General features: G+C 41.9%; 1 protein-coding gene across 9 annotated transcripts in view; it reads right to left on the bottom strand.

Annotated features, from left to right (window-relative positions):
• Positions 1–24,155, bottom strand: part of Rapgef4 (Rap guanine nucleotide exchange factor (GEF) 4) — a 276,260-nt gene that overhangs the window by 88,178 nt on the left and 163,927 nt on the right. Inside the window, exon 1 of one of the 9 annotated variants that reach the window (XM_030251898.1) lies at positions 23,513–24,097. The exons of 5 other annotated variants lie outside the window; for them this stretch is intronic. In XM_030251898.1, coding sequence (XP_030107758.1) covers positions 23,513–23,546 — 34 coding nt within the window. In that variant the 5' untranslated portion in view covers positions 23,547–24,097. Of the gene's footprint in view, positions 1–14,440; positions 18,837–20,266; positions 20,327–23,512; positions 24,098–24,155 lie in introns of those variants that run through there. 3 more of the 9 variants (XM_006499938.4, XM_030251900.1, XM_011239711.3) reach the window with 3 other exon arrangements.

Genomic DNA, 24,155 nt, shown 5'->3' with positions numbered 1-24,155 from the left:
CCATGCAGATATAATGAGGTAGATGAGGCCTTGTAATAGGCCTCACGGAAAACCATATTCAGACCTCTTTGAAAGCAGGGTGATTCTTTTTAGTCAAGTGTTTGCTCACAGAACCCTTTTTCAAGGCACGACATCTTAAGCCAAGAGACAAGAATAACAAGCTAGACAGGGACACAGCGCTCAGAGCAGACGCCAGCAATCCAGGGCCATAAAGAAAGTCATGGCAGTCACATCCAACAGGGTCCAGGGGCTTAATGAAGGCCTGTGGCATGGAAAGCAACGTGAAAGGCTAAACTGGGGATCAGGATGGGGAACGTGCCAGCTCTTGAACTTTCTGTGGGCTCAACAGTTAGCAAGTCCATCAGAGTCCACAGACAAACGCTACTGCACTGTGACTTTCAAATCCTCCCTGCTCTTATTTCTGATGAGCAAGAGAAAAGAACATACAATTTCTTACTGAAGGTGACATACGTCTAGACGTTAATGTCCCCAGTTTTGTTATTTCAAAATAATGCAACTAAGCCTTTGAAATGTCTGCCTCGTTCTCATCATTACCACAACGTCACCGCTCTCGTGCTGGGCAGACGAAAGGCATCTCAGGACTAAGACGCATAGGCGGATTCCATGACTTGGAAATAGCTAAGCTTTACCATCTGTGAGATCACGGGAACATTTTCTCTAAGCTTCTTTGGCTTCTGTCTACGAGGCTTTTCTTCCTCTAAGCCAGTGGCTCCCAACCTTCCTAATGTTGAAACCCTTTAATAAAGTTCCTCATGTTGTAGTGACCTCCAACCATAAAATTATTCTCACTGCTACTTCATAACTGTAATTTTGCTACTGTTATGAATCTTAATGTAAACATCTGTGTTTTCCGATTATCTTAGGAGACTCCCACGAAAGGGCTGTTTGAACCCTAAAGGGGTTGTGAACCACAGGTTGAGAACTGCTGCTCTAAGACTTTCCTAGCTCAAAACTGGCCCAGAGAGAAATGCTTTGACATAAACAGTGCTTGGAAGGCTGCAAAATGAAGACAACGTCTCTTGGGCTCATCAGAGAACTGAGGCTCCAGTAAACACTGCCAGCCTGGGATCCCCAGGTAGAGGCACTCCAATGGGGCTGAGGTCAGCTGACCTGCAGAAGAAGCAGCCCAGGGACAGGAAGCCTTGGGCAGGACTTCTGCAGAGTTGCTGGAGGCTGAACGTAGACCAGCTTAGAAACCCCCGATGGTGAGCTGCAGTCTTGGCTGGGCCCCGTAGCTCTGTGTTTTACTTATTTTAACCCCAGAAGACTCTCCTGATGAAGAGTCAAAAGGCCTGCTCCCTAGGAAGAGACTCCATGGAGTCTGACTACATGTGTAGGAGGGAATTTAGTACTCACCTTCCTTTATTAACTGACTGGGAGAGCAGGAGCTAAGAGGCAGTTGTGGGGGCTCAGAAGTCCCACCCCCAACGGCAACTCATTGGAAGGAGAGCAAGTTGTGTTGAGGAATGAGGCCCAGAGAGGCTGCCCAACCCCTCCTGCGGGTGGTTCTGCCCCTGCACACACTGACAGTTATAAATGGACTCAGTGGGGAGAGAAAAGGAAGAGAAAAGTAGAAAGGGCATTGAGAAGGAGTGGGCTGCACAGGGGTGGATTTGATCGAAACACCATACATGCATGTATACACTTCTCAATAAAATAAGTTTTAAAAGGGAGAGTCTAGACTCTAGAATCTATAGGTTTAAGAAAAGTACAAAACAAAAACAAAAACAAAAACAAAAAACAGTTGTGAAGGTGACAGAGCAGGGAAACAGGCTTCCTAACAGGATCCTTCCACCCCTCTCACACTTCCCCCAGGGCCAGCATAAAAACTGTACTGGCTAGTTTTGTGTCAACTTGGCACAGCTGGAGTTATCACAGAGAAAGGAGCTTCAGTTGAGGAAATGCCTCCATGAGATCCAGCTGTAAGGCATTTTCTCAATTAGTGATCAAGGGGGAAAGGCCCCTTGTGGGTGGTGCCATCTCTGGGCTGGTAGTCTTGGTTCTATAAGAGAGCAGGTTGAGCAAGCCAGGGGAAGCAAGCCAGGAAGGAACATCCCTCCATGGCCTCTGCATCAGCTCCTGCTTCCTGACCTGTTTGAGTTCCAGTCCTGACTTTCTTGGTGATGAACAGCAGTATGGAATTGTAAGCTGAATAAACCCTTTCCTCCTCAACTTGCTTCTTGGTCATGATGTTTGTGCAGGAATAGAAACCCTGACTAAGACAAACAGTAAGTGGGAAGAGCTGCAAGACTAACTTTTTTCCCATTTATTGACTTATTTTCGGTGTATAAATGTTTGCCTGTATATACATCTATGTATCACATATACCTGGTATCCCCAGAAACCAGAAGAGGGTGTTAGATTCCCCTAGAGCTAGAATTACAGAGGGTTGTGAGCTGCTATGTTTTGATTTGGGGAACTGAACCTCAGTCCTCTGTAAAAGCATTCAGTGCTCTTAACTCTGAGACATCTCTCTGACCCAGAGTCTAATTCTTTCTAAGGAGCCCTTACCAGGAAACACAACCAGGGCACTAGAAAAACGCGCAACTTCTAACCTCTTCTACCATAGCAAACATTAAGCTCCACTCATTTCCTGGACAGTTTAGCGGGAAAACTTTAGGTTAAAGATGTACGAGGTGGTCTGAATGAGAATGCCCCCATAGGCTCACATGTTTGAATGCTTGGTCCCCAGTTCGTGGAATTATTTGGGAAGTATTAAGAGGTGTGGCCTTGTTGGAAGAGGTGTGTCATTAGGGGTGGGGTTTGAGTTGCACAATTCAGATTCTCTCTCTCTTTCTCTGTCTCTCTCTCTGTCTCTGTCTCTCTCTCTCTCTCTCTCTCTCTCTCTGTCTGTCTCCTGCCTGTGGATCAGGATATAAAGCTCTCAAGTACTGCTGCAGCACCATGCCTGTCTGCTCCCCACCATGATGATAATGGACTAAGCCTCTGAAACTGTAAGCAAGCCCCCAATTAAATGCTTTCTTTTATAAGAACTGCTTAGTCATGATGTCTCTTCACAGCAATAGAACAGTGACTATGACAGCCTGTTTACCTCCATTCTTATCGCAGACTCCATCATGTCTGGCTTTCAATAACAAAAATTAGAAAGCATGATAAACAAGAGAGACTTCAGTTTGAAGCACAAACCAAACGCTGGAACTTAGATGTGATACAGAGTTTTTGAATGGCCAGACAGGAAGTTTAAATTAGTAATGTTAAGTTAAATATGAAATATTATTCTACTAGTAGCACTAATGAAATTATATGCAAAATGCAAAAATGCATTGGGGAACATAATTAAACAAAATGGCTTCCCCACAACCTTCTCCCACCCTCCACCCCCAACACACACACACACACACACACACACCTCACACAATGTTGGGCCCAAAGGAACTGTTTGTGGACTTGTAACTCTCAAACTTAACATTTTATTTCTTTCAAAACAGGGCTGCAGGCAGTTAATTTCTACAGGCAGGGAGATACAAATGCTAAAATAAAAACTCAAGCAATACTCTACAGAACAACAGTTCTGCAAAGAAAGGCACACATGAGCTCAGCAGCAGAAGGCACATGACCACTAGGGAAAGAGTCAGTGATCCTGAGCACAAACCCTCCCAACTGAAATGAAAGGAACAAAAGATACTGTCCCGTGTCCAAACCCAGAATCTAAGCACGCTGAGGCAGTTTCAAAGACAAAGCATATATGAGATTGAAAACACACATGTACTCGCAATACCACAAGAAGAAAGCAAAGAGAACAGATACTTTAATAATGACTTAGATTTTCTCAAAAATTAATGACAGACACCAAACTATGGATCCAGGAAGCTCCCAGAACACCAAGCAGAATAAAGTAAAACAAATAAGAGCAGCAATATAAAAATCCTGCATAGGGGCATGCCAGATGCACTCTGTAGAACTCACGCAGAGCAGGTGAGACAGCCCAGCAGGCTGCAAGCTGCTGACCTGAATCTACCCCTCAGAACCCATGGAAGGGACAGAATCCACGAAGTTGTTCCCTGGCCTCCCACATACATCATGACACATATTTGCCTCTAAACACCCATCATGTATATACATGCAAATGCACATATACATACATAGTGGAGAAAAATGTCAGCTTTCTGAGAATCCCTGTCCTGCAAGAAATAAAATGCTAAGTTTTGAGAGTTACCAATCCAAACAGTTCCTTTGGGCCCAACAGTGTGTGTGTGTGTGTGTGTGTGTGTGTGTGTGTGTGTTGGGGTGGTTGGGGTGGGAGCTGGGGTAGATGGTGGGGAAGCCATTTTGTTTAGTTAAGTTTTCCTTTTTTTCTTACAAATTGGCCCAGATTCTCTTATCCAAGGCATCTTGGTGTATTCCTGTTGAATCTGCCCTTTGAGTAAGAGGAGAGAGGATGTTATTATCAATTGGCCACAGCATTCCACAAATACCACTGCCATATCCTTTTGCCCCTCGTAACAGTAATTTTTACAGAAATCTAGGTTCTGGGAAAGATTACTTAAGCCTCTCCCCTCCCATCTCACAGATCTAAGCCTTGGCCTCCTCCATCGTCCTGGCTTCCATTCTGAACAATCCAAGCATCAAATTCAAATCTGGGAATCGTCGTCATGTGCTCCGCACTTTGGGGAAGCAGAGACGATGACTGGGGTGCACACCAATGTCCAACATGTTTAATGATGGATACTTATTAATGGTAAGTCTAGCACCATTATAGTCTCAAGTTTAAATCTGGGTGCAGTTAAGACACTGAAAGTTGTAGCATTTATTTAACATCTAAAAATATGCCGGGCGGGTTAACAGCTCAGCAGTTAAGAGCACTGACTGCACTTCCAGAGGTCCTGAGTTCAATTCCCAGCAACCACATGGTGGCTTACGACCATCGGTAATGGGATCTGATGCCCTCTTCTGGTATGCATGCACACACAAAACATAAGTCTTTAAAAAATTAAAATATGCCAGGCATGTGATGTGAATATGGAAAAGATGTGATTGAGGCTCGCTCTACCCACACCGAATCCAGGCTTCAAGCTCCAGTTCAGGTTTCCAAGGCTGCGGGTGATTTGCATAACATGTTTTAGAAAATCTAATTGGGCTGAAATGCTAATTTAATTATCATACACAAACTAATATGGAAATATATATGATCTCCCCTACTCTCCAACACAAATCATATACACATTGGCCTCAATCCTGTACTTAACATTGAAAATGAGTCTTCAAGAATTCTCATACCAGAACATAAAGGGCTGTCTCATCTGGCTTTGCACTTCCGTGCATATTTTTTTTTTGTAGCTGTATGATAGCCATTGCACAGAAATGCATGATTTTTTTTAATGATCACTTATTGATAGTCATTTGGCACTGTTAACCTGAGTTTGGTGCACCTATAAGAAGAGATAAAGCCAATGAGAAATTATGGGATATTCTATTATCTCTGTGCCCTCGATAAACCCAGGATTCTACTGGGGTGGGGGGTGGGGGGTAGATATGGTTTTAGAAAATGATATAGCAATGAGTATATTATATGACTTTTAAAAGGAGAACAATACAGCTGTAGCAAACAGATTTGCAGCAGATCCTTCAGATGTTTTTCACAGAATCTGTGATAACAATTTTCCAAAACTCTACCTCACTGCACACTTTGAATGCAAAGCAAAGCGGCACATGGAGACAAGACACTCGGAATGAGAGTGTACGGTATTTTTGTGGTATTTTAGTGAGCTTTTTTTTTTCTTTTCACAGTCCATGGGACATCTGCTAAAATACAGTGGATGGCCTGTGTGACTAGAATGTTTTCACGACACCAACGGTAATGGCAGTCATGTAGAAGACACTGGAAAAAGCCAGAATTCTCTTGGCCCAAAATAAAAGTATTTTAGGGTTGATAAGAAAATGTTCTTTTTAATCGATGAATTATTACTAAGTACAACTTGTCAGCAGCCCAACACTATACAAGCACTGGCCAAGAAGCCAAACCATGGTGACAGTATCCATGAACTCAACTACATAGTTCAATGCATTAGCCACTGGCCTTACATAGGCATTTATATTAATTGAAATGTAAAAATTCAGTTCTTGTGTCTCATGAGCTACATGCTTGGTACCAGCTTCAGTATGTGCTGTGTCCTAGCCATAGTTTTTTCTTGCCTAGAAACTGTGAAATCTGCATGTCTCCATCTCTCCATACTCCCAACCAATCATTCTCAGGTCCATAGCTAGCACATCCTATAAAAAACATGGCTCAGGTGACAGGACTCTGTGAAAGCCAATGCCCCTAGTCATGGTGCAAGCTGACCTCTATAGAATGATGTTTATCTGGCCTCTGACTGCTCTCTGATCTCTTCTGTTCTCCACCCACCCCTTCGATGGCAAGCCCGCTCTTCCTTCTGCCTAGACACACTGTTCCAAGGTGATCTCTGGTTCACACCCCATCAAAGTCTTTGTTTAAAAAATTTCCTTTCCAAAAAGGATACTCTGCCCATCCTAGAGGACATAGTGTGCTCATCCCTGCTCTAAATCAGCATTAGAGCAGCTCTTGCTATTTGGCACCTCACACTTTTGACTCCTGGCTCTGTGTTTCCTGTCTGTCTTCTCCACTGAAAGGCTAGCTCTGTGAACTTCATGCTCACTCTATTGTCCCCCAGCACTTGCTATGCAGAACCACTTGATAAGTCATTATTGATGAATGGAAGGATGTCTTCACTTAAGATGAATTTAAGTCTCTTAGCAGACTTCATTTATTAGTGACTGGAGAGGCAATTTATATGTTCAAGTATGCGAAGGGATGTTGGGAAGAAAATGGCAGCTGTTTCCACTGAGCTGTGAGAGAGAGAGAGAGAGGAGACTTAAGTCAATGCTTTGTACATCCCACAGGGATGTCGTTGAAGTGCCGATTTGGCTTCTGTTGAATCTGACATATGATCTGAGAGTCTCTACTTCTGCCTAAAGGTATTGGTACCGTGGGTGTATGTGTGTCAATTTGAGCACTCGAGAATCAGTGAGTGACAGTAACATTCTGCACACCAAGAATACAATTCTTCACTAAGATGTATTTTTCCTGAAGACTGGACCAAGGAGACATAATCATGACATATCACGCTAGCAGGATTTAAACTACCTAAATAAACTTAGATGGCTCCTCCCAGGGAATCACTTCCCATCCATTTTATTGGTTTGGGTATGAAAATACCTTTTATGAAAGCCAGTAATTTAGTAAAGGAAATGTATGGTTACTTGGGTAATATATTTGGTATTCACAAATAAAGGGCTTTATAATTTCTAATTACAAAGAATTAATTTTAACCAAAACCATTGTGTGAACAGAAGGGTTCCAAGAATAGCTGAAATGCAACATAACCCTTACCTTACCATCTGTACTGGCTACTTTTATGACAACGTAACACAAGCTATAGTCATCAGAGCGGAGCAAACTTCAGCTGAGAAAATATGTCTATAAGACTGAGCTGTAGCAAGCATGTAGGGCATTTTCTTAATTAGTGACTGATGGGAGAGGCTCTGGCCCATTGTGAGTGGCAGGTGGTCCTGGTTTCTGTAGGAAAATAGGCTTATCAGGACACAAGGAGCAACCTAGTAAGGGCATTCTTCCATGGCCTTGGCATCACCTCCTGCCTCAAGGTTCCTGTCTAGTTTGAGTTCCTGTCTTGATTTCCCTCAGTGAACTGTGACTCAGGGTACGTAAGCTAAATAAACTCCTCCGTCTCCACATTGCTTTTGTTCACAGAGTTTCATCACAACAATAGTAACCCCAACTATGAGAACATCCTAAAGGAATACAGGGGGGAAAGATCACAATTCACATTTATAAAACTAGTATTTGAAAATGGGGGAAATGTTTACAAAGTGAATCTAAATTTCAACAGTATGTACTGTCAACATTTTGGGGGCATAATATGTTATATTTTTAGTCTAGCTAGCTAAGGCAGAATGGAAATGTGTCTGTAGGTGTGTGTGTGTGTGTGTGTGTGTGTGTGTGTGTGTGTGTGTGTGTATGTGTCAGAATCTCTAAAAGGACCACAGAGAGACACACTCTGAGGGACAATACAGCCAAGGGCAAGACCCCATGGCTGAGACTTGACCAGAGAAGACAATGGACTCCAAAAACCTGATCTGCCCTGCTAAAGAAAAATAGATTTTGCCAAGCTGATAAAAGTTTGGGTCACAAACTGAGGCCTGAATTGTTTTCAGGGAGGCTGAAATTCTAAAATGTGTGCAGTTAGCACCCACTCCCTGGCAGCAGAGCCATAGGACATGATTATCAACCAGTGAAGTCAAAACCTTGGCACAGAGATGAGATTTACTGACACCATAAGCACTCCCATATATCATAGTCAAGAATGCAGCAATCTTAGATACCTTCAAAGAAAACCAAAGCTCTCAGCATGCAAACATTTGGAAATATCTCCATAAACCCATAGACTAGTCCTTAAAATCATGCAACATAATGACACAACATATGACAATTTCAACATTCTGTCATTTTAATTTGACGTCAAATGTGCAAATGTCAACTGCATGCATAATTTAGAACGTCACTCGCATTGCACTAAGCTGAACCCAGAAGAATTCAAAGAGGACTATTCTGGTAAATGATTCTAAACTTGGGTTGTAATCCTGATTTTGGGCAACAAAATTCTTAAGAGTAAAAATGGTCCACTTGGGGCACACAATGGAATGCTCTGAGAAGCCACAGAAACTTCACTGTCTATGTGTGACTTCTCTCATCCTTGGAGCCTTGAAGTTTTGTAATCAATGAACCAGGTGACACCGTTGAGAAGCCCACAGGGGAAAAGGTTGTGTATTCCTGTTCTTTGTTTGTTTCGAGGGCTTTCTGTTTCCTCTGCCCAGGGGACCCCTCTGCGTTTCCCAGAGCCCTGTTCCTGTGCACGTTAGTTGCTTGCACCACAGTTATTTATGTGTTTATTTTGCTGAATACGAAATGAATCCCTTAAAATTAAAACCGTGTCTTTTGTTATCTTGGAGTCCCTGTGGCACTTTATGTGGACTGCTCATTAAATATTTACTGGAATGACATGGAGAAACCTCTGGGGAGTGTTTACCTGACAGAGGAATCAAAAGAAAGGGGAGAATTTTCTTTTCGTATCTGAAATTCCAGTCTTACTCATGACGACGGAGAAGGCAAGCCCAAGCTTACTGGCTAACAGCACTGACTGATGTTGTCCCTGCTCCCTTCCTAGACAAATGTCACTCTGTCAAACCTGTAACGAGGTGTTTTGCACTGAGAATAAGAAGCATTGATTTCAAGGTAAAACCTTTGCCTTTCCTTTAGATTGAAATATTCAGTCCTTTAGAGATTGAAAAATATTCTAGAAAAACAGATCTTTCTAGAGACTGAATGCTTTTTTTTTTTTTTTATCATGTTCTGTTTATTTTTTTTCCCCTGATAGTTTTGCTTCTTTGATAAAGATTTGGGGGCACAGTTTTGAGAACGTCATAAAAGTGCCAGTTTCAGATGCAACATCCAAAATTCTCCTTATAATTTCATAGATGAACAGATTTCTGGAAGTCCATTCGCAGACCTTAAACCTGAACAAGAATATTTTTAACTCTCCAGAAACAGACTGGTACATAAAAAAAGCCAACAGAACTGTAGAGTTATGTTCACCAAAAGCCTTGAATCAAGATGTCCAGGCAATGCTCTTCACAGCAGCTCACTGCCAGCAGAAGGCATGACATGTTCCTACGCCACAATACGAAGACATTTTACACCCATGCAGCCTAAATCCCACACACACGGAGCTCACAGGTGGAATGGGTATGGAAGGCAGGTGACAGATGGCTTTCATTGATACAAATCACTGGTCTCTTAGAAGTGGTCTCTTAGACAGTGGGGAGATGCTGGAAGGGAAAACGGGAGCTGGGCTGGGCTTTAGCAGTTACAGCTCTGTTCTGCTTCCTGCCCTGCGTTGTGTTAGCATGACGATAGTTTTGAAAGAATACTGACCTAATTGAGGTGCATACTTTCTTTCTATGAATATACTGTGTTTCAATAAGGAGTTTCAAGAAAACGTCTGCATTAGAACAAGAAATCAACTTGATCTCATAAAACAAGTTAGGAAAGTGTGTACTCTGAATTCAGTGTACAGGTGAGAGACACTCTACAGTAAAGTAGGCATTGGGGTTTTGGTTTCACATCTGGGGTCCCCGTGACCCCAAAGGAGGGCAGCAGCTGTTCTACAGCTCAGCAGGTAGTAGTCTGGGACCTAACGTTCCTTTGGGGAGTGTCTTGAAGGAGAAGAGCATGCACGGATGCTTCTGTGCATGAAAAGCATCCCTCGCTGTGACACTACCAGCATGCATCACAGAAGGAGGTACAAGATGCTAGACTAGAGCAGCCTGGCGGACCACATGGCATTTTCAGAAATATTTATTTACTCGGTGCTGCTGGTGACGTTTAAAAGTGCTCACGGCAAACATCTAGTACCTCCTGCTTAAAGCACAAGTACTTCTCTCAAGGGCAATAGACATATGGAAAACAACGTGAAGGGTGTCTAAAAGTCAGCTTGTAATTAAATGCTTCCCAATGCTGCATTGTCACTGGCTGTATCTGGCTAAGCGTACATTTTCTAGCAGGCCATACCGTTAAAAAAGGAGTTATTAAAAAAAAAGTAGTTATTGTAGCTTATTTGTCCACTTATTTGTCTGTGAATATCATCTGACTACATTCTTTTTCAGATTCAGAATTTAAGAAGCCAAGTGACTTGACTCTTAAGAGATATACATTTATTTATTTATTTATTTATTTATTTATGTATTATCTACAGGCTTCTGAAGACAAAAGCGGAGTCTGTCAAAGCTTCTGGGTAATATACTAAACAGGAAATAAATGTACAGGTGAGAGGCATTCTACAGTAAACTAGGCACTGGGGTTTAGATTGAGGACTGTGGAAACTCCGAGGGATGTTCTTAAGTAAGAAATGGGCAGCATAAAAATGCTCTCACAATTACATGTGATTAGTCCTGGCTTGTCGCCAGTTAGTGACACTGATCAAATAGACGTAGGGCTTCTCAAGGTCAGAGGGATGTGCAAAATATGATTGTTCTTTTAGGAGATCCTTTCAAGTAGGCGTGGGATTCGCTCTATTTTCAATTGAGTGTGTAATCATGTTCTACATTAAAATATACAATTCTTCTTTCTTACATAACACTAACTCATAAGTGACATCACATAGCACTGTGGATTCTTTAAAATGAGACATTTCTTTGTTTTGTTTTTTGTTTTTTTGAGACAGGGTTTCTCTGTATAGCCTCCCAAGTGCTGGGAGAAATCTCATTAACTGTACGCGGCATAACTTAATAGTTCTCTTGTCCTTGTTCCTTATCTAGCTGAACACTGTGGAAGTATCTTACAGAGAGAGGCTTACGTTAGTCAAGTGGGAGGGGAGGGTGACAGCTGGCCTGGTGGCTCAAGGAAGCCTTCGTGCATGGGGAGGGGATTCAGCTGCCTTCAGCTGAACTTCAGCACAGAATGGAGTTGCAGACGGAGCCGGAAGTCACACGGGTGGGAACAGAAAAAGAGCAAGCTCCCCCTTGTCTGGCTGCTGTGCACGTGGGTCCACGTGGAATGAGGTGAGACAAAGCTTCTGACCACAGGATATGCAAAGCCCTGTGGGGCCTCAGTGTGAGGACAGACACTGGAATGTCAGGCTGTGACCACAGTAAAGTTTATTACTGTTGGGCTTTTAGCTTTTTTCCATACAAAATGATGCATGTTCATCGGGAGGCATAAAATATTTTAATCATATAAAGTAAAATATTATTATTTTAGGATCTGAATATTAATCCTTCTGACTAGATGGGGGGTTGTTCTATTTTAAGAGGAGGCATAATCACTCTAGATAAAATTTTATATTTCTTCCTTCTTACATAGCACTGTCATAAAAAAATTTCAGTTTTCTAAATTCACTTTAATGAGAAATTTTATTAAACATACAAGGCATAATTTAAAGTCTTTCTTGTCATTGTACCTTCGAGTAGTTTTTAACAATTTGGTACTATAAATCTGCTTAGGCCAAGAGCTCGTGTCACCCATTCACTGGAGGTTACCTGCTCAGAACTGGGTTTAGAAGTGGGGCACTTATATTGTGGGTAAAGGTTTGGAGACCTTGGCAAATTGGGATGCTTTCACAAATGCTGCTTCAGATAGACTTTTTCTTCGGAATGGATTCTTAGGGAAGTGACCTATCTTTGGCTTCTTCAATAGAGTCATTCTGTATTAAGATTCATAAATATTAATAGGGACAAATTAATCAATTAAGACAAAAATTTCCAACAAGAAAACACAAACACACTTTCCTAGCATGTAAATGCATCCTATCAAAAATGCCCTCGGCTATTATTTTAATAGCCTTGTAATTCCCAACTGGGAAAGGTAAAATAATTACTAAAAAGAAAATGGGATTCTTTGTCCTGTACTTGGAGTTGAAAATAATGCACTCAATTGACTTTTGTACAGTCCCCTGCATGGTGGTGTATTTATCTGTATTGATTGCAAATTCTAAAAGAAGTTTTTTTTTCCCCTTGCCTAGAACAATCTAGTGAGCCAAAGGTACAATAAACACAACCTCGGAACAAATACAAGAACACACAAACAAGGGACTCTGATGACCTTTAAGGGTTCGAGGACCTGAGAGCGGCGTGCATTTGATTCACGTAATACAAAATTCCTGGAATAGTAAAGGCCTATTAATGTTTTCAAGAAACCTTTTAAACCTTTACAAAGCTCATCAAAACAAAAATGATCAAAGCCCTAAAAGCATACTGTATAAAATATAAAAGCAGCCTGGAACAGCAGCATACCACATAAAACACCAAGTCCATTTCCGAGCTGGATCATAAACCAGGTAGGTTCCCCAAACACGGCCTTTTTTGCCTTTCCTTTAAACCATCAGGTTGTAGTAGTGCAGACCATGGTTTCATCACATATGCAATCTGAGGACTTTCCATGCCAAAGAAGTAGTCCAGAAACATTGGACTTGTAAGACTGTTATTACCCGTATGTTTTTCTTCCTTCTTCCTTCCATACACACACACACACACACACACACACACACACACACATATATATATTTTAAGTTTATTGCAGTGTGCAGAAAAAAAGGGTGGGGGAGTTTCCAAAATGTAAAGCCTTATTACTAGAGAAACAACTAGCCAAGGGAAATATAAGCGCATTTCAGAAACCAAGCTGCTTCCACCTCAAGGTTGGAGTTTTGCTCTGTTTCTTTGTTTTTGTTTTAAATCAACATCATTTGAAAGGCTTTAGAAATACTGGAAACTTTTGCAAATATAATGAGAAGGGATCGAATGTCATTCTGCTCTTTCATCGACTAGAAACTTGAGGACTTTGGACATGATAGTCACAGATTTTCACAGCATCTTGGGTGGGATATGCTAATTGTCACAGCCCCTTGATTAAAGCCTTTGACCACACCAGGGTGGAGCACTGTAGGAGCACTGAGTAACAGAAAGCACCAAGGACCTTATTCCCATCTGACTGACTACCTCACCCAAAGCCCCAGGTGATGTACTGGGACTTACAGACAGAGCATGGAGGGAGTTGGGATTTGCTGAGCGACACAGACTTCTCTGGACACTTGCCTCGGGGTTCTAAGACTCCCCATGAACCTTGCTTCTCGCTTTATCAAACTTTGGGACTACTACAATTCTCTGGTTTGTGTAGCTTAAACGTTTTTATATGGTAGGCTTCATTCTAAAGCAAATCTCTGCCAAATAAAGACAGCACTGTTTATACAGCATTGTCTTACCGCTTAAACCTAAAAGGATTGCCAAGATCTGAATGAATTTCATATTTTTTTTCCTGGCAATATGGTTTCCCGCCAGAAAGCACGGTGGCTGGCTGCAAGCAGGTACTTCAGCTGCATGGGAAGGAAGGGGAGGGCAGGCAGCTCAGATGTCCACAGTTCCTCTAAGAGGGAGGGAACCCCTCTCGGCATGATTTAATCTTTTATGTAATGTTCTCACTTCAAAACTATGCAAGTCAAATGCCCTTGGGTGACTTACAGTACCTGAAAACACTATAAATAACTGGTGTGGGTTTTGCTGTTCTTTAATTACTTGGCAATATCATTGTTGCTTTTACTCAAGTAGCAACTTGGAGAAGCATTTCTCTCTGGTTAGCATTAGGAGTTTAAACCTGTGATCCTAACCTATTGCTGATAGAGTGCATGGGACTCTATGAGAATCCACAGCAGAGGAAACCCCAAGACGATACAGTTCATGGACGAACTGATTCCAGGCATGTACCCGAATGTGGGTTCTTTCCCCAACTACGCATGTTCAACCATCCTCAGATTTAAAAGCCGACCTGAACACAAACAAAAACTGAGGTGAAACACAGGCTCTTCAGTTTTCTTACCTGATGCAGGGTAGTCGGGGAGGGAAGGCCATTCCATTCCTCATAGCTAACCAAAGAACACAGCAAAACAAAGCAATGGAAGCAAGCAGAAGAGAAAGGGAAGGCAGCGAGTTGTGGATTTACCCGTAAGATGTTGTTCAGGACACAGGAAAGAGTAAGGACACTTACATATTAATTTCTGTATGCTCGTGCTTCAAGCCAATAACAGGATATCAACAACGAAGGGAAGCTCATTAGTCCTACCCATTTCTCAGATGAAGAAATGGAGGCAAGGAAGGGTTAAGTCCCTAGTGACCACCCTTCTGGCCTTTGGGTTACATATGCTGCCTTCCAAAGCAGTGGAGAGGCATAGCATTCCCAACACATCTAGGGTCCAGACGCTGGTTTCTAATAGCATCTTCAAGTGAGAGGAAGAATGGTTTATTTGGCAAAATGATTAATTATAATACTGGATGAGGGAATGTATGAGAAATATTTAACTATAGCGGAAGATAGTGCTCAAAAAACCAAAAGAAAACAGCAAAGCAGTCAAGGAACAGTGGCACTAAAACTAGAATAATTTAAGGAATAGTGTCAGACCTTAGCACAAAGAATAAAACAGACATCCAAGGGTACATAATGATATATGAAGAGACCAAATGAATAATCACGGGAAAGAGGCAAATCTCCCAGGAGGAAGAATTCTAAATAAATACATTGTTCTTGTGCTATCAAGGACTTGGGAAACAGCTCACTGTTCCCTTAAAAGTCCACCATGGACTGACATCCTTCCACAGTTGTATGCAAAGGCAGGGCACCTAGGGACAGTGACCTCACAGAGGAGAAGCTTGGCAATCACACCTTAACCAGGTGAGCAAGGTCTGCAGCAATGGTGGTTGGTCATACTGACATGGCATATTTTGATATGATTAGATAAAAACAGTTCACCTCTGGGCTTCCTCCCTGGAGGTCATGAAGTGAGTCTAATTTGAGGAAAAGACAGATAAATTCCAACTGGGGTGGGGGGACACACTAGAAAATGCTTGATAAGCCAACTCTGATCCAGTCAGAAGTTATCAAAAACGGAAGGTCTTAGGTATCCAGCAAAAGCTGCCCCAAGAGGTGATGACTAAACGCAGCATGCTATCTTAGATGGGGTCCTGGGAAAGGAAAGGGACAGTCAGTAGACATGAAGGAAGCTGGGTAGACCGTGGCTTGGGGGCAACTGTCAACATCAGCGTCTTTAAGGGCTCCAAAGAAAGAACCGCTATGCCAGTTCCATTTGGGGAAATCAGCCTTAGGGGTGGGTGAAGAGGAGGTAAAGTCATTATTCTTAACAAAGGAGAGCATGGAAAACTGGCGAGCGAGTGGCGAGCCGTGCACCTGCCCTTCCAGTTCTGAAGGAAGCACCATAGACAGACATAGTGATAACAGAGAGAAATGAAAAGCACCAGGAGAAACTGGAGTGAAGTAGCCAAAAATATGTCTGGAAACAGGTTAGTGTGGAAACTAACTTTGACAAGATACACAGATAACATGTGAACGTGTATTAAAAAATGTTAATTTGAGAGGAGATTCCTCCCCTTGTATGGCTCAGTCAATATTAATTCCTTTAAAATCTTTCTAAAGACTTAATTGAAAAAAATGAGTAAGAAACTATATGCCATATGAACATATATATACACACACATATATATATACATATACACATACATATATGTGTGTGTGTGTATTTCTCTGTGTGTGCATGGATGTGTGACATGTGTGTATGACATAAATGTGGTATGTGTGCAAGTGTGTGAGGGCATGCACGCCCATGCAACCATGTAAAGGCCAGTGCCTGCTCTATGACTCTCTCCTGTGTTCTCTTGGCACACATTCTCTCTCTTTACCTGGTGCCAGGCTGGCAGCCAGGAGGCTTCAATCATTCTCCTGTCACCACCCACTGTGGCGCTGAGGTTACATGTGTGCATGGTCACACTCAGCTTCTTCTGAGTCCTGCTGATTTGAACTCAGGTCCTCATGCTTGTGTGCAAAGGGCTCTTACCTGCTGAGTCATCTCCCCAGCTGTGTGTGTGTGTGTGTGTGTGTGTGTGTGTGTGTACATATGTATGTGCTAGGTGGTGGCATTCATAGGAGTTGTAAATATAGTTTTATGTTTTCCAATATTCAACATAAACTATCATACTTATGATCAGGAAAACACTGTCTTGCAAAATCCACTGTGTTGCTTCCCTTCACTTTAGTCTCTTGGCAGAAACATTTCCTTTAGGCATACACTACAGAATCCAGTGAGTTCATCTGAATGTAAATTTGGCTCCTAGAATTTAACGACTTAAAAATCAACTAGATTAAAAAAAAAAACCCAGTTTGTAGAATATTCTAGAAAAACTGGGGCAAGTTATGTCATACTGTTTTGGTTGGCACTGACATCCAACTTGCTCAAAGACTTAACAAGACCAACCCTCCTAATCTCCCTACCACACATGTTCAGAAGTTAGCGGGCAGGAAACGGTGGTCCAGATTGTGTAGTAGGCATGAGATTTCCAAGCACAAAGCTTACTGCAGTCAAGGCTATCGCAAAAATGTCATGTCAACACTATTCTCCTAAGTGCTCCTGTCCCATTTCTCCATAAGCAAGGAATGAAGAGTACCCGGGAATGGGGTATTGATTGCATTATGATGTTCTGAGTGCCTCAAACCAAGAGGACCCGATTTTTAGCTGTCAGCTAGACGTGATTCTCAGTAGTAAGAGGTGGGGGCAGTCTTCATCTCTCTGGTTTCCCCTTTCCCATCTACAGAGCTGAAGCCACAGTGGGATCGCACCCTCATTAGTTGGCTCAGAGTTGTGGTGGAGGGGTCACATGACCCACATTAGCTCAATCAGGGTGTTTGCACAAGGTCTCCTCACAGGAGATCCTGGGGGCAGGGGACGAACAAGAACTACTGGGGGCCATGTTTTCAAGTCTTTCAAAGCAGCAGGAAGCAGAGGCCTGGGCTCCTGTCAGCCCCAAGCCAGCACACATGCTCTCCTCCTAGAGACCCAGTGGTCAGTTCCAGCATTTACTCTTGATTGCTTTTAAGGTAGCATAAGTGGGTTTCTGTCTCATGCACCTTCCAAGTCTAGAGTTACAGAGCATGGAAGTTTGGTGGCTGCAGACTGGTATTGAGGTAGCGTTTGGGAGGTGAATAACCAAACACTTTTCTTCGGAGAAACTCAGCTTGCAGGGTTGAGGCTTCTATGGTGGATACTTTTCTATTTTGCCCTTTATCTCCCATCTCCATCCTACCACAGAGAATGCACACAGGACTGTTTATTCACCTACCTCTCTTTCCCTACTCTATGAAGTCAGGAACTTATTTTATTGCACTTTGATGACCCAGACTAAAGTACATGGCCTGCACAACACATAGTAGGTGCTTGGTCAGTACTAGCTAATTGCAAAAGGATTATATAAACCATGGTTATTTCTCTTATGATTGCAGCATTAATTCACTCCTTGAAACTTTATTAATTGGAAATTTGCAAGCAGGCTAGAAATTTAATTTATTCAAGAAAAAAAGTGGTTATTAGCTCATGTAGTAGTGTAAGAGACTGTAAAGAGAATGATTAAACTAATTAAGAAAATAAATTGTTTCAAGCAGGCCATAACCATTTAGTATCACCAATTCGTATAGAAATAATTTGTGGGCCAAGTTTCAAATAATAGTCCTCTACCTGTTCATTAAAGAAGGTCCCCGAGGATGTTTATTAAGTAACACTTTGTTAGCTTGGTTCATTTGTTATTTGCACTTGAAATATTCCATAAATTAGCCTCTTCCTAATGGGAAAGGTGACACCTGCAGTCACACGCAGTTTGCTCACAAACGTGGATTCTCTTAAAAGTATGCAAAAATGTTATAATGGAAGAAGCAAACGTAATAAACTTCTGGTTGATTTGTGTCTCGTTCGCTTAATTTCTTTCAGACAAATTTCATTACATTCATTTGGGTGTAAACCCTGGCATCTACCTTCCCATTATTTTCTGATCAAACATTTACTGTTATTGACTATCAATTGGGCATAGGTAGAGTGCAGAAGTCTAAATCACTCCATTTCCTGGAATCTACCTTGAACTGTGACCTTGAACCTAGTTTCCAGAATCCGATCTTCCCTCAGCCTCCCTTTCTCAGTCAGCAAGAACTGTATCCTTCCATTCATCTGAGCGAAAGCTGGGAGCCCTTCTTACAGCTCTCTCCCTTCCCTCCTAGTTCATTCACAAATAATCCCCCAAAATCAATGTCTAAATCCGCCCTGGATGCAGTGCTGTGCATCCCCTGCGACCCCACCCTCCTCACCTCTAGCCCCCCACAAAGAACCACACTGGTTTCCTAGGAGTCCCAGAACTTAGACGTGCTCTTCAGATTATCCCCGTCCCCATCTACCTATTTATACCAATGAGTTTCCCCAGTTCTTAACAAGGATAACAACCAAAAACGAGTCACAAAACAGACATCAAACCCTATTTCATAGAGCTATCTTAACTCTATCGTTTTGAGACCATGTGGCCAAGCATGGCCTTGACCTTGCGGTTTCACAGAGGATGACCTTGATCCCCTGATCTTCCTGACTCCACCTCTTATGTGTTAGGATTACAGGTATTTAGCACCATGCTGGGTTCCTTGTCCATTTCTTAACAAGTATCTCCAAGTCACCCAGGAATGAGTTTCTAATAGCAATGCATCTTAATACTTAATAATAATTACATAGAAAATATTCACATTGTTTCTATAGTTGTACACAGCTACTGAAGACTACCACTCAGTCAAGAAGATAAAAAAAAAAACCTGCAATAAAAACATTTGGCCATCAGAAACATTTAAGCAGCAAGATTTATGTCCCAATGCCTGCTACAAGATGCTATGTATAAGAGAGTAGTTCATGAGAGACTTTTGGCTATAGCATATATCACAATCTGGAGCTTCCAGGTTTACCCTAGACAACTAATACCTGGGCAGTTCAAAGGAAGGAAAAACAGACTTCTATTTGTAGACGGCACTGTTATCCAATCACCTTGTCTGCATGTTAGCGGTACACAGATGCAAGCATACAGTCACCCAGCCTAGGATGAAACTACATTACAGTAAGATCACATTCGCAGAATGTGACCTAAAGAAGAAAAGGAAACAACGTTGCCAACAGCAAAGAACTTCCAGTATATTTTTAAATGGGAACAGCTCACTTCTCACATTGCTTAGCTCTCGAATATCAGACCTAAGTGAGTACTCTATAAAGACCTGCTCATCAACAGACTTGATCCTTGGGAGTGCCTGTCTGCCTTATGAGATGGGAGCTCTGCATCTTTCTTACAGACTCACAGACTAGACTGCATTCTGGAAAGTCAAACATCACCACCATGATATAACTGAACTGTAGACATTCACATATGGATAGATGGATAGACGTATTGTCAATGTGGATTAATTTGAATGTTCTCAAGTCCTAGAAATCTTAGAAAATAACATTTACTATTGACATTTTCATTTAAACATCTTGTTTTCTATAACTCAAACTTCAATGTTAGAAACACCAATAAAAACTCCCCTTAGAAACACTGGAGTGACCACCAGAGGGAGCCCGTGTGTTTTTCTGATATACAAAATACCAAAAAGAGAAAAAGCTTACAAAACATAAAGCTAGAAAGGAGAGGGAGAGGGGCTGCAGTCATTTCAAAGAACGTCTTCTTGACTGGCAGATGCATCTTGCATTTACATTACAAATCTCTTCACTCCGCAGTGGTCTATCCCAATGCTTTGACATAAAAAAAAATGATTAGATGAACACAATCTTTTATAAAATTCACATACCCTAAAGCTAGAAGGTCCAGAGGGAAGTGCTCTGATAGCATCCATAGTTCTTGCTGTGCCCCACGCAAGCCTTCTCCAGGTTTTCTTAAAGTTCCTGCTTTCCTTCTCTATTCTGGTCCATCTTTGCGGTTAGCTGGGGAAAGGCTTGGGTGTGGTTTCCTCACTTGCTTTGGGATCAGGCTATCAAGTTACAGCACTTGGTGTGACTTGGGATTTTTTCCCTTTTTCCTGTCTGAGCCAAATGATGAGGGCATTACGAAGAATGAGTTTCCATTTGTCATCTGGAAGTCCCTAGAACCCAAGACTGGACCAGGTTCTAAACAGGAAGACAGAGGACCTCCTCCAGGGGCTCTAGAACTGAGTTCAGGTAAGCCAGACCCACGGGCCCTGCTCAGCTGCCCCCAAACTAGAAAAATATCCCAGGACTGAAGGTATCCAGACAAGGGCATGATCCTAGCTACCTAACATAACAGCTTACGTCACACAGCATTATCAAACTGTACTTTCCGTCTTGTTAAGGCAATTTTTCTTGGGGTGCTATTGAGGGCCATAGTCATCTATTTACAAGGAAACTGAAACAGAGTTTCAGTTAATTATTGATAACACGTAAGTATCAAGAACACACACTTTGATGAAGTTTTATTTCTGAGACAGGAATCCTGACATGCTAATGTCAAACTCAATCATGTTGATAACCTCTGAGATAGAATTTTTCTGTCTTCCTTGCCCACCATTCTAAAAGTGTGTCAGGTTGAATGGAATGACTTAATCTTCTTTTCCGAGTTTCTTTTTCATGTCTAGGTATGATATTTGTATAATATATGCAAATAAATTAGCACAAACAAATTGAATTCTACAGGGCCAGCTTAGTTAGATGCTGTTAGCCTTAACGTGCTTATTAATGCTTCAGACACAGACTCAAAAACATTATTATCAAATTTAGGAATATCGCCCAATTGGATGGGATGGCTGACAGTTAGGAAAACTGGATTGAAGTTTAAAATGACCTTGATGGACAGAGAAGGAAAAAGAGGGCAAAATTCAATAGAAATCTTTGCAAAATAATTCACTCAAAAGACGCCGGGAAGCAGAGAAGAGGAGCGTCGAGCAAACACTGACTGCACAATTAGACAAGGGCTGGAGGTCAGAGTGAACAATAGGCTTCAGAGACGTCAGCAACCTAGTTCTGTCATGTTAAAACAGATGGCATGATTTTAGCAAAAGCAAATGGGGAAACTGTTAAGCTAATCCCCCTTCTAGATACAAATTAGGTAAGTCTAGAGATGAAGTATTGCTTGGACCCAAACACCTATACCTTAGAAGGTAGGTTTGGAAGGCAATGTTTTAAAATTTAGGTCTGATGATATTAACCTCAGTGGAGAAAGTTTTCAAACTCATTTCCTTTGTTCATATAATGCTCACAGCCTAAAAAATTTCCCCCTTCTACTTGGGTATCACTTTTTCTCCATGAGGATGCTCTGAGCACACCCCCTCCCAGTCCCCCTTGGAAGGCACCCTGCCCTGCCACGCTGCGTGTACGCCCACAAACCTGCTACCAACCAACACTGGACAACGATGACTCTCAACCCCTGACCTGGCATGAACTGCTATGGTCTCATTCTATAAATGAGGAAATAATCCAAGGAGGAGACTTAGAAGCTGTCAGAGCTGGGACTTTCACTAAAGGCTGGAGAGCTCTTAAGACCACGCCCTGCTGCCCCGTGGGCACCCACGGCATCCTATTGTGTCTGGTTGAGTCTGGGGCTGTGCTACCTGGTGGGAAGCACCTAGTGTTATTTATTTTCCATTTAGAACCTGGGATTGATCAACAATGTGTGTTAAATTCAAAGTTTTGAACAAATAGGTAATATATTCTATGGACATTTCTGAGTCATTATTTGACTGAAAAAAAGTAGAAATAAAATTATATTGTAATGAAGAAATTTTAAATAGTATTGAAAACTGGCAGAAACATGACTCACAGTACTAATAATAATTGGGTAGGTTTATAAAATGTAAAAGAGTGAAACAGTTACACATCTTTATATATACATAAATTCATATATATGTATCTACATACAGTATATATATATATATATATATATATATATATATATATATATATATATGAATATGTATCAACCATTGCAAATATGATTTTCCCTAAAGGCAAACAGAATTACTTTTAAAAAAAAAATCGATCTGTGGACTCAGGAAAGTTTTCTGGACATGAAATTCAAATTCTAAATAGTGGGGGGGGGGGCAGTTAGAGAGATGGCTTATCAGTTAAGAGCACTGCCTGCTCTTCTAGAAGACCTGAGTTTGATTCCCAGCACCCACATGGCAGCTCACACCTATCTGTAATTACAGACCCAGGGAATCAAATGTCCTCTTCTGGTCTCTGAAAGACCAGGCACATATGTGGCCACAGACATACATGCAGGCAAAACACCTATACACATATAAATAAGTAAATAAACATTTGTAAAATAAATTATAAATGACAATTCTAGATTGGTTCGTCCCATCTGAGGAAAACTGCTTACTGTCCTTACCATAAGACATATCTGCAATTTTGTCATAAGTTCTCACAGCAGAAATGATAAAAACTCAACCATCCCAAACCGAAAAGTTGCTAGATCTGCGATCGCTGAGATTACTGCAGCCACCCACAATCAGGGCAAAATGACTTCCTGCAGTACAGGATAAAAGGCTTCTAAAGACATCAAGGCTGGCGGTGTCCTCCAGCTTTAGCATACATATGACATGAGGCTCTTCCCCCTAGCCGGCGATGGAGTCGTTCCCATCGGCAGAGTCATCTAGCAGCCTTATCTCACGACAGGCCATTTATCAAAGCAAAAGCCAGAAGAGGCTACTAGCTGGAGGATGGGGGTGGACTCAGGGCTTTGCCATTAATATCGTTATTATTATTTCTAGCATTGAGCACTGCATTGGCCCATTTCTCTGTGATCTCCTACCCACCTCAAAATCTACTCACTGAAAACGTTGGAAAATATTCTCTGAGCACAGTTCAGTGACAGAAGCACAGCAAATCTTACCTGCAGTATACAAGCTCCATATCAAGATATTTTAAAGACCGCAAAGAAGCACGAAAAAAACAATCCTCAATAATATTATAACAACCATTACAATATTCAACAATATCAAAACAGTAGTACTATAAAATCATTCTAAAATATACACCCAGGATACCCCAAAGCGTGCCGCTTCACCACGCAAACTCACAGCCTGCAGGTGCTGGGCCCCATGTGGAAAACATTCAGATGCCACCAACACCCAGCCTAACTGACGAAGCGTCCAGGTCTCAGGTGCTCCCTACATCTACCGCTTCCTAGTTAGACAGACAGCAACTACAGACCATCTTAAAATTCAACCACCAGGCCGCCATGCCACTGCAGAAGCGGGAGAGAAACAGGAAGAAACACAACAGTTCACTTTTATAGCAGCAGAGGAAGGGAGGGGAGAAGAGGCACAGAGAAACCCCACAAGGACATTCCTCCCATAAAATACATAACTCACAAATACAAAAACAAACAAGTCTTTGGAAGCTGGAGAGCCGAGGTTGTCCTTGGCACCTCGGCCATGAAGTTGCTGGTGTTTTCTGGGAGGTGGGGCAGAGAGTAACATCTTGGCTGGCTGGCTGAGCCACCCTTCCTAACAGGCCAGTTTTTTAAAATGAGTATTTACACACCATACAAGTTGCGAGTCCCAAGAACAACCTGGCTAAATCTAATCTCCACTCTGGCGATAAGCAATTTGCCCTTCAGATTCAGTAAAGGCAGGCTCAGGACTTTCTAAGGCCTTAGAGTCTCTCTGTTCTGTTCTGTTCTGTTCTGTTCTGTTCTGTTCTGTTCTGTTCTGTTCTGTG

Source organism: Mus musculus, chromosome 2, assembly GCF_000001635.26.
Source record: "Mus musculus strain C57BL/6J chromosome 2, GRCm38.p6 C57BL/6J".
In the NCBI taxonomy this organism is placed as follows: domain Eukaryota; kingdom Metazoa; phylum Chordata; class Mammalia; order Rodentia; family Muridae; genus Mus; species Mus musculus.
Note: the sequence above shows the minus strand (reverse complement) of the source record. Positions and strands in the feature narration are given on the sequence as shown.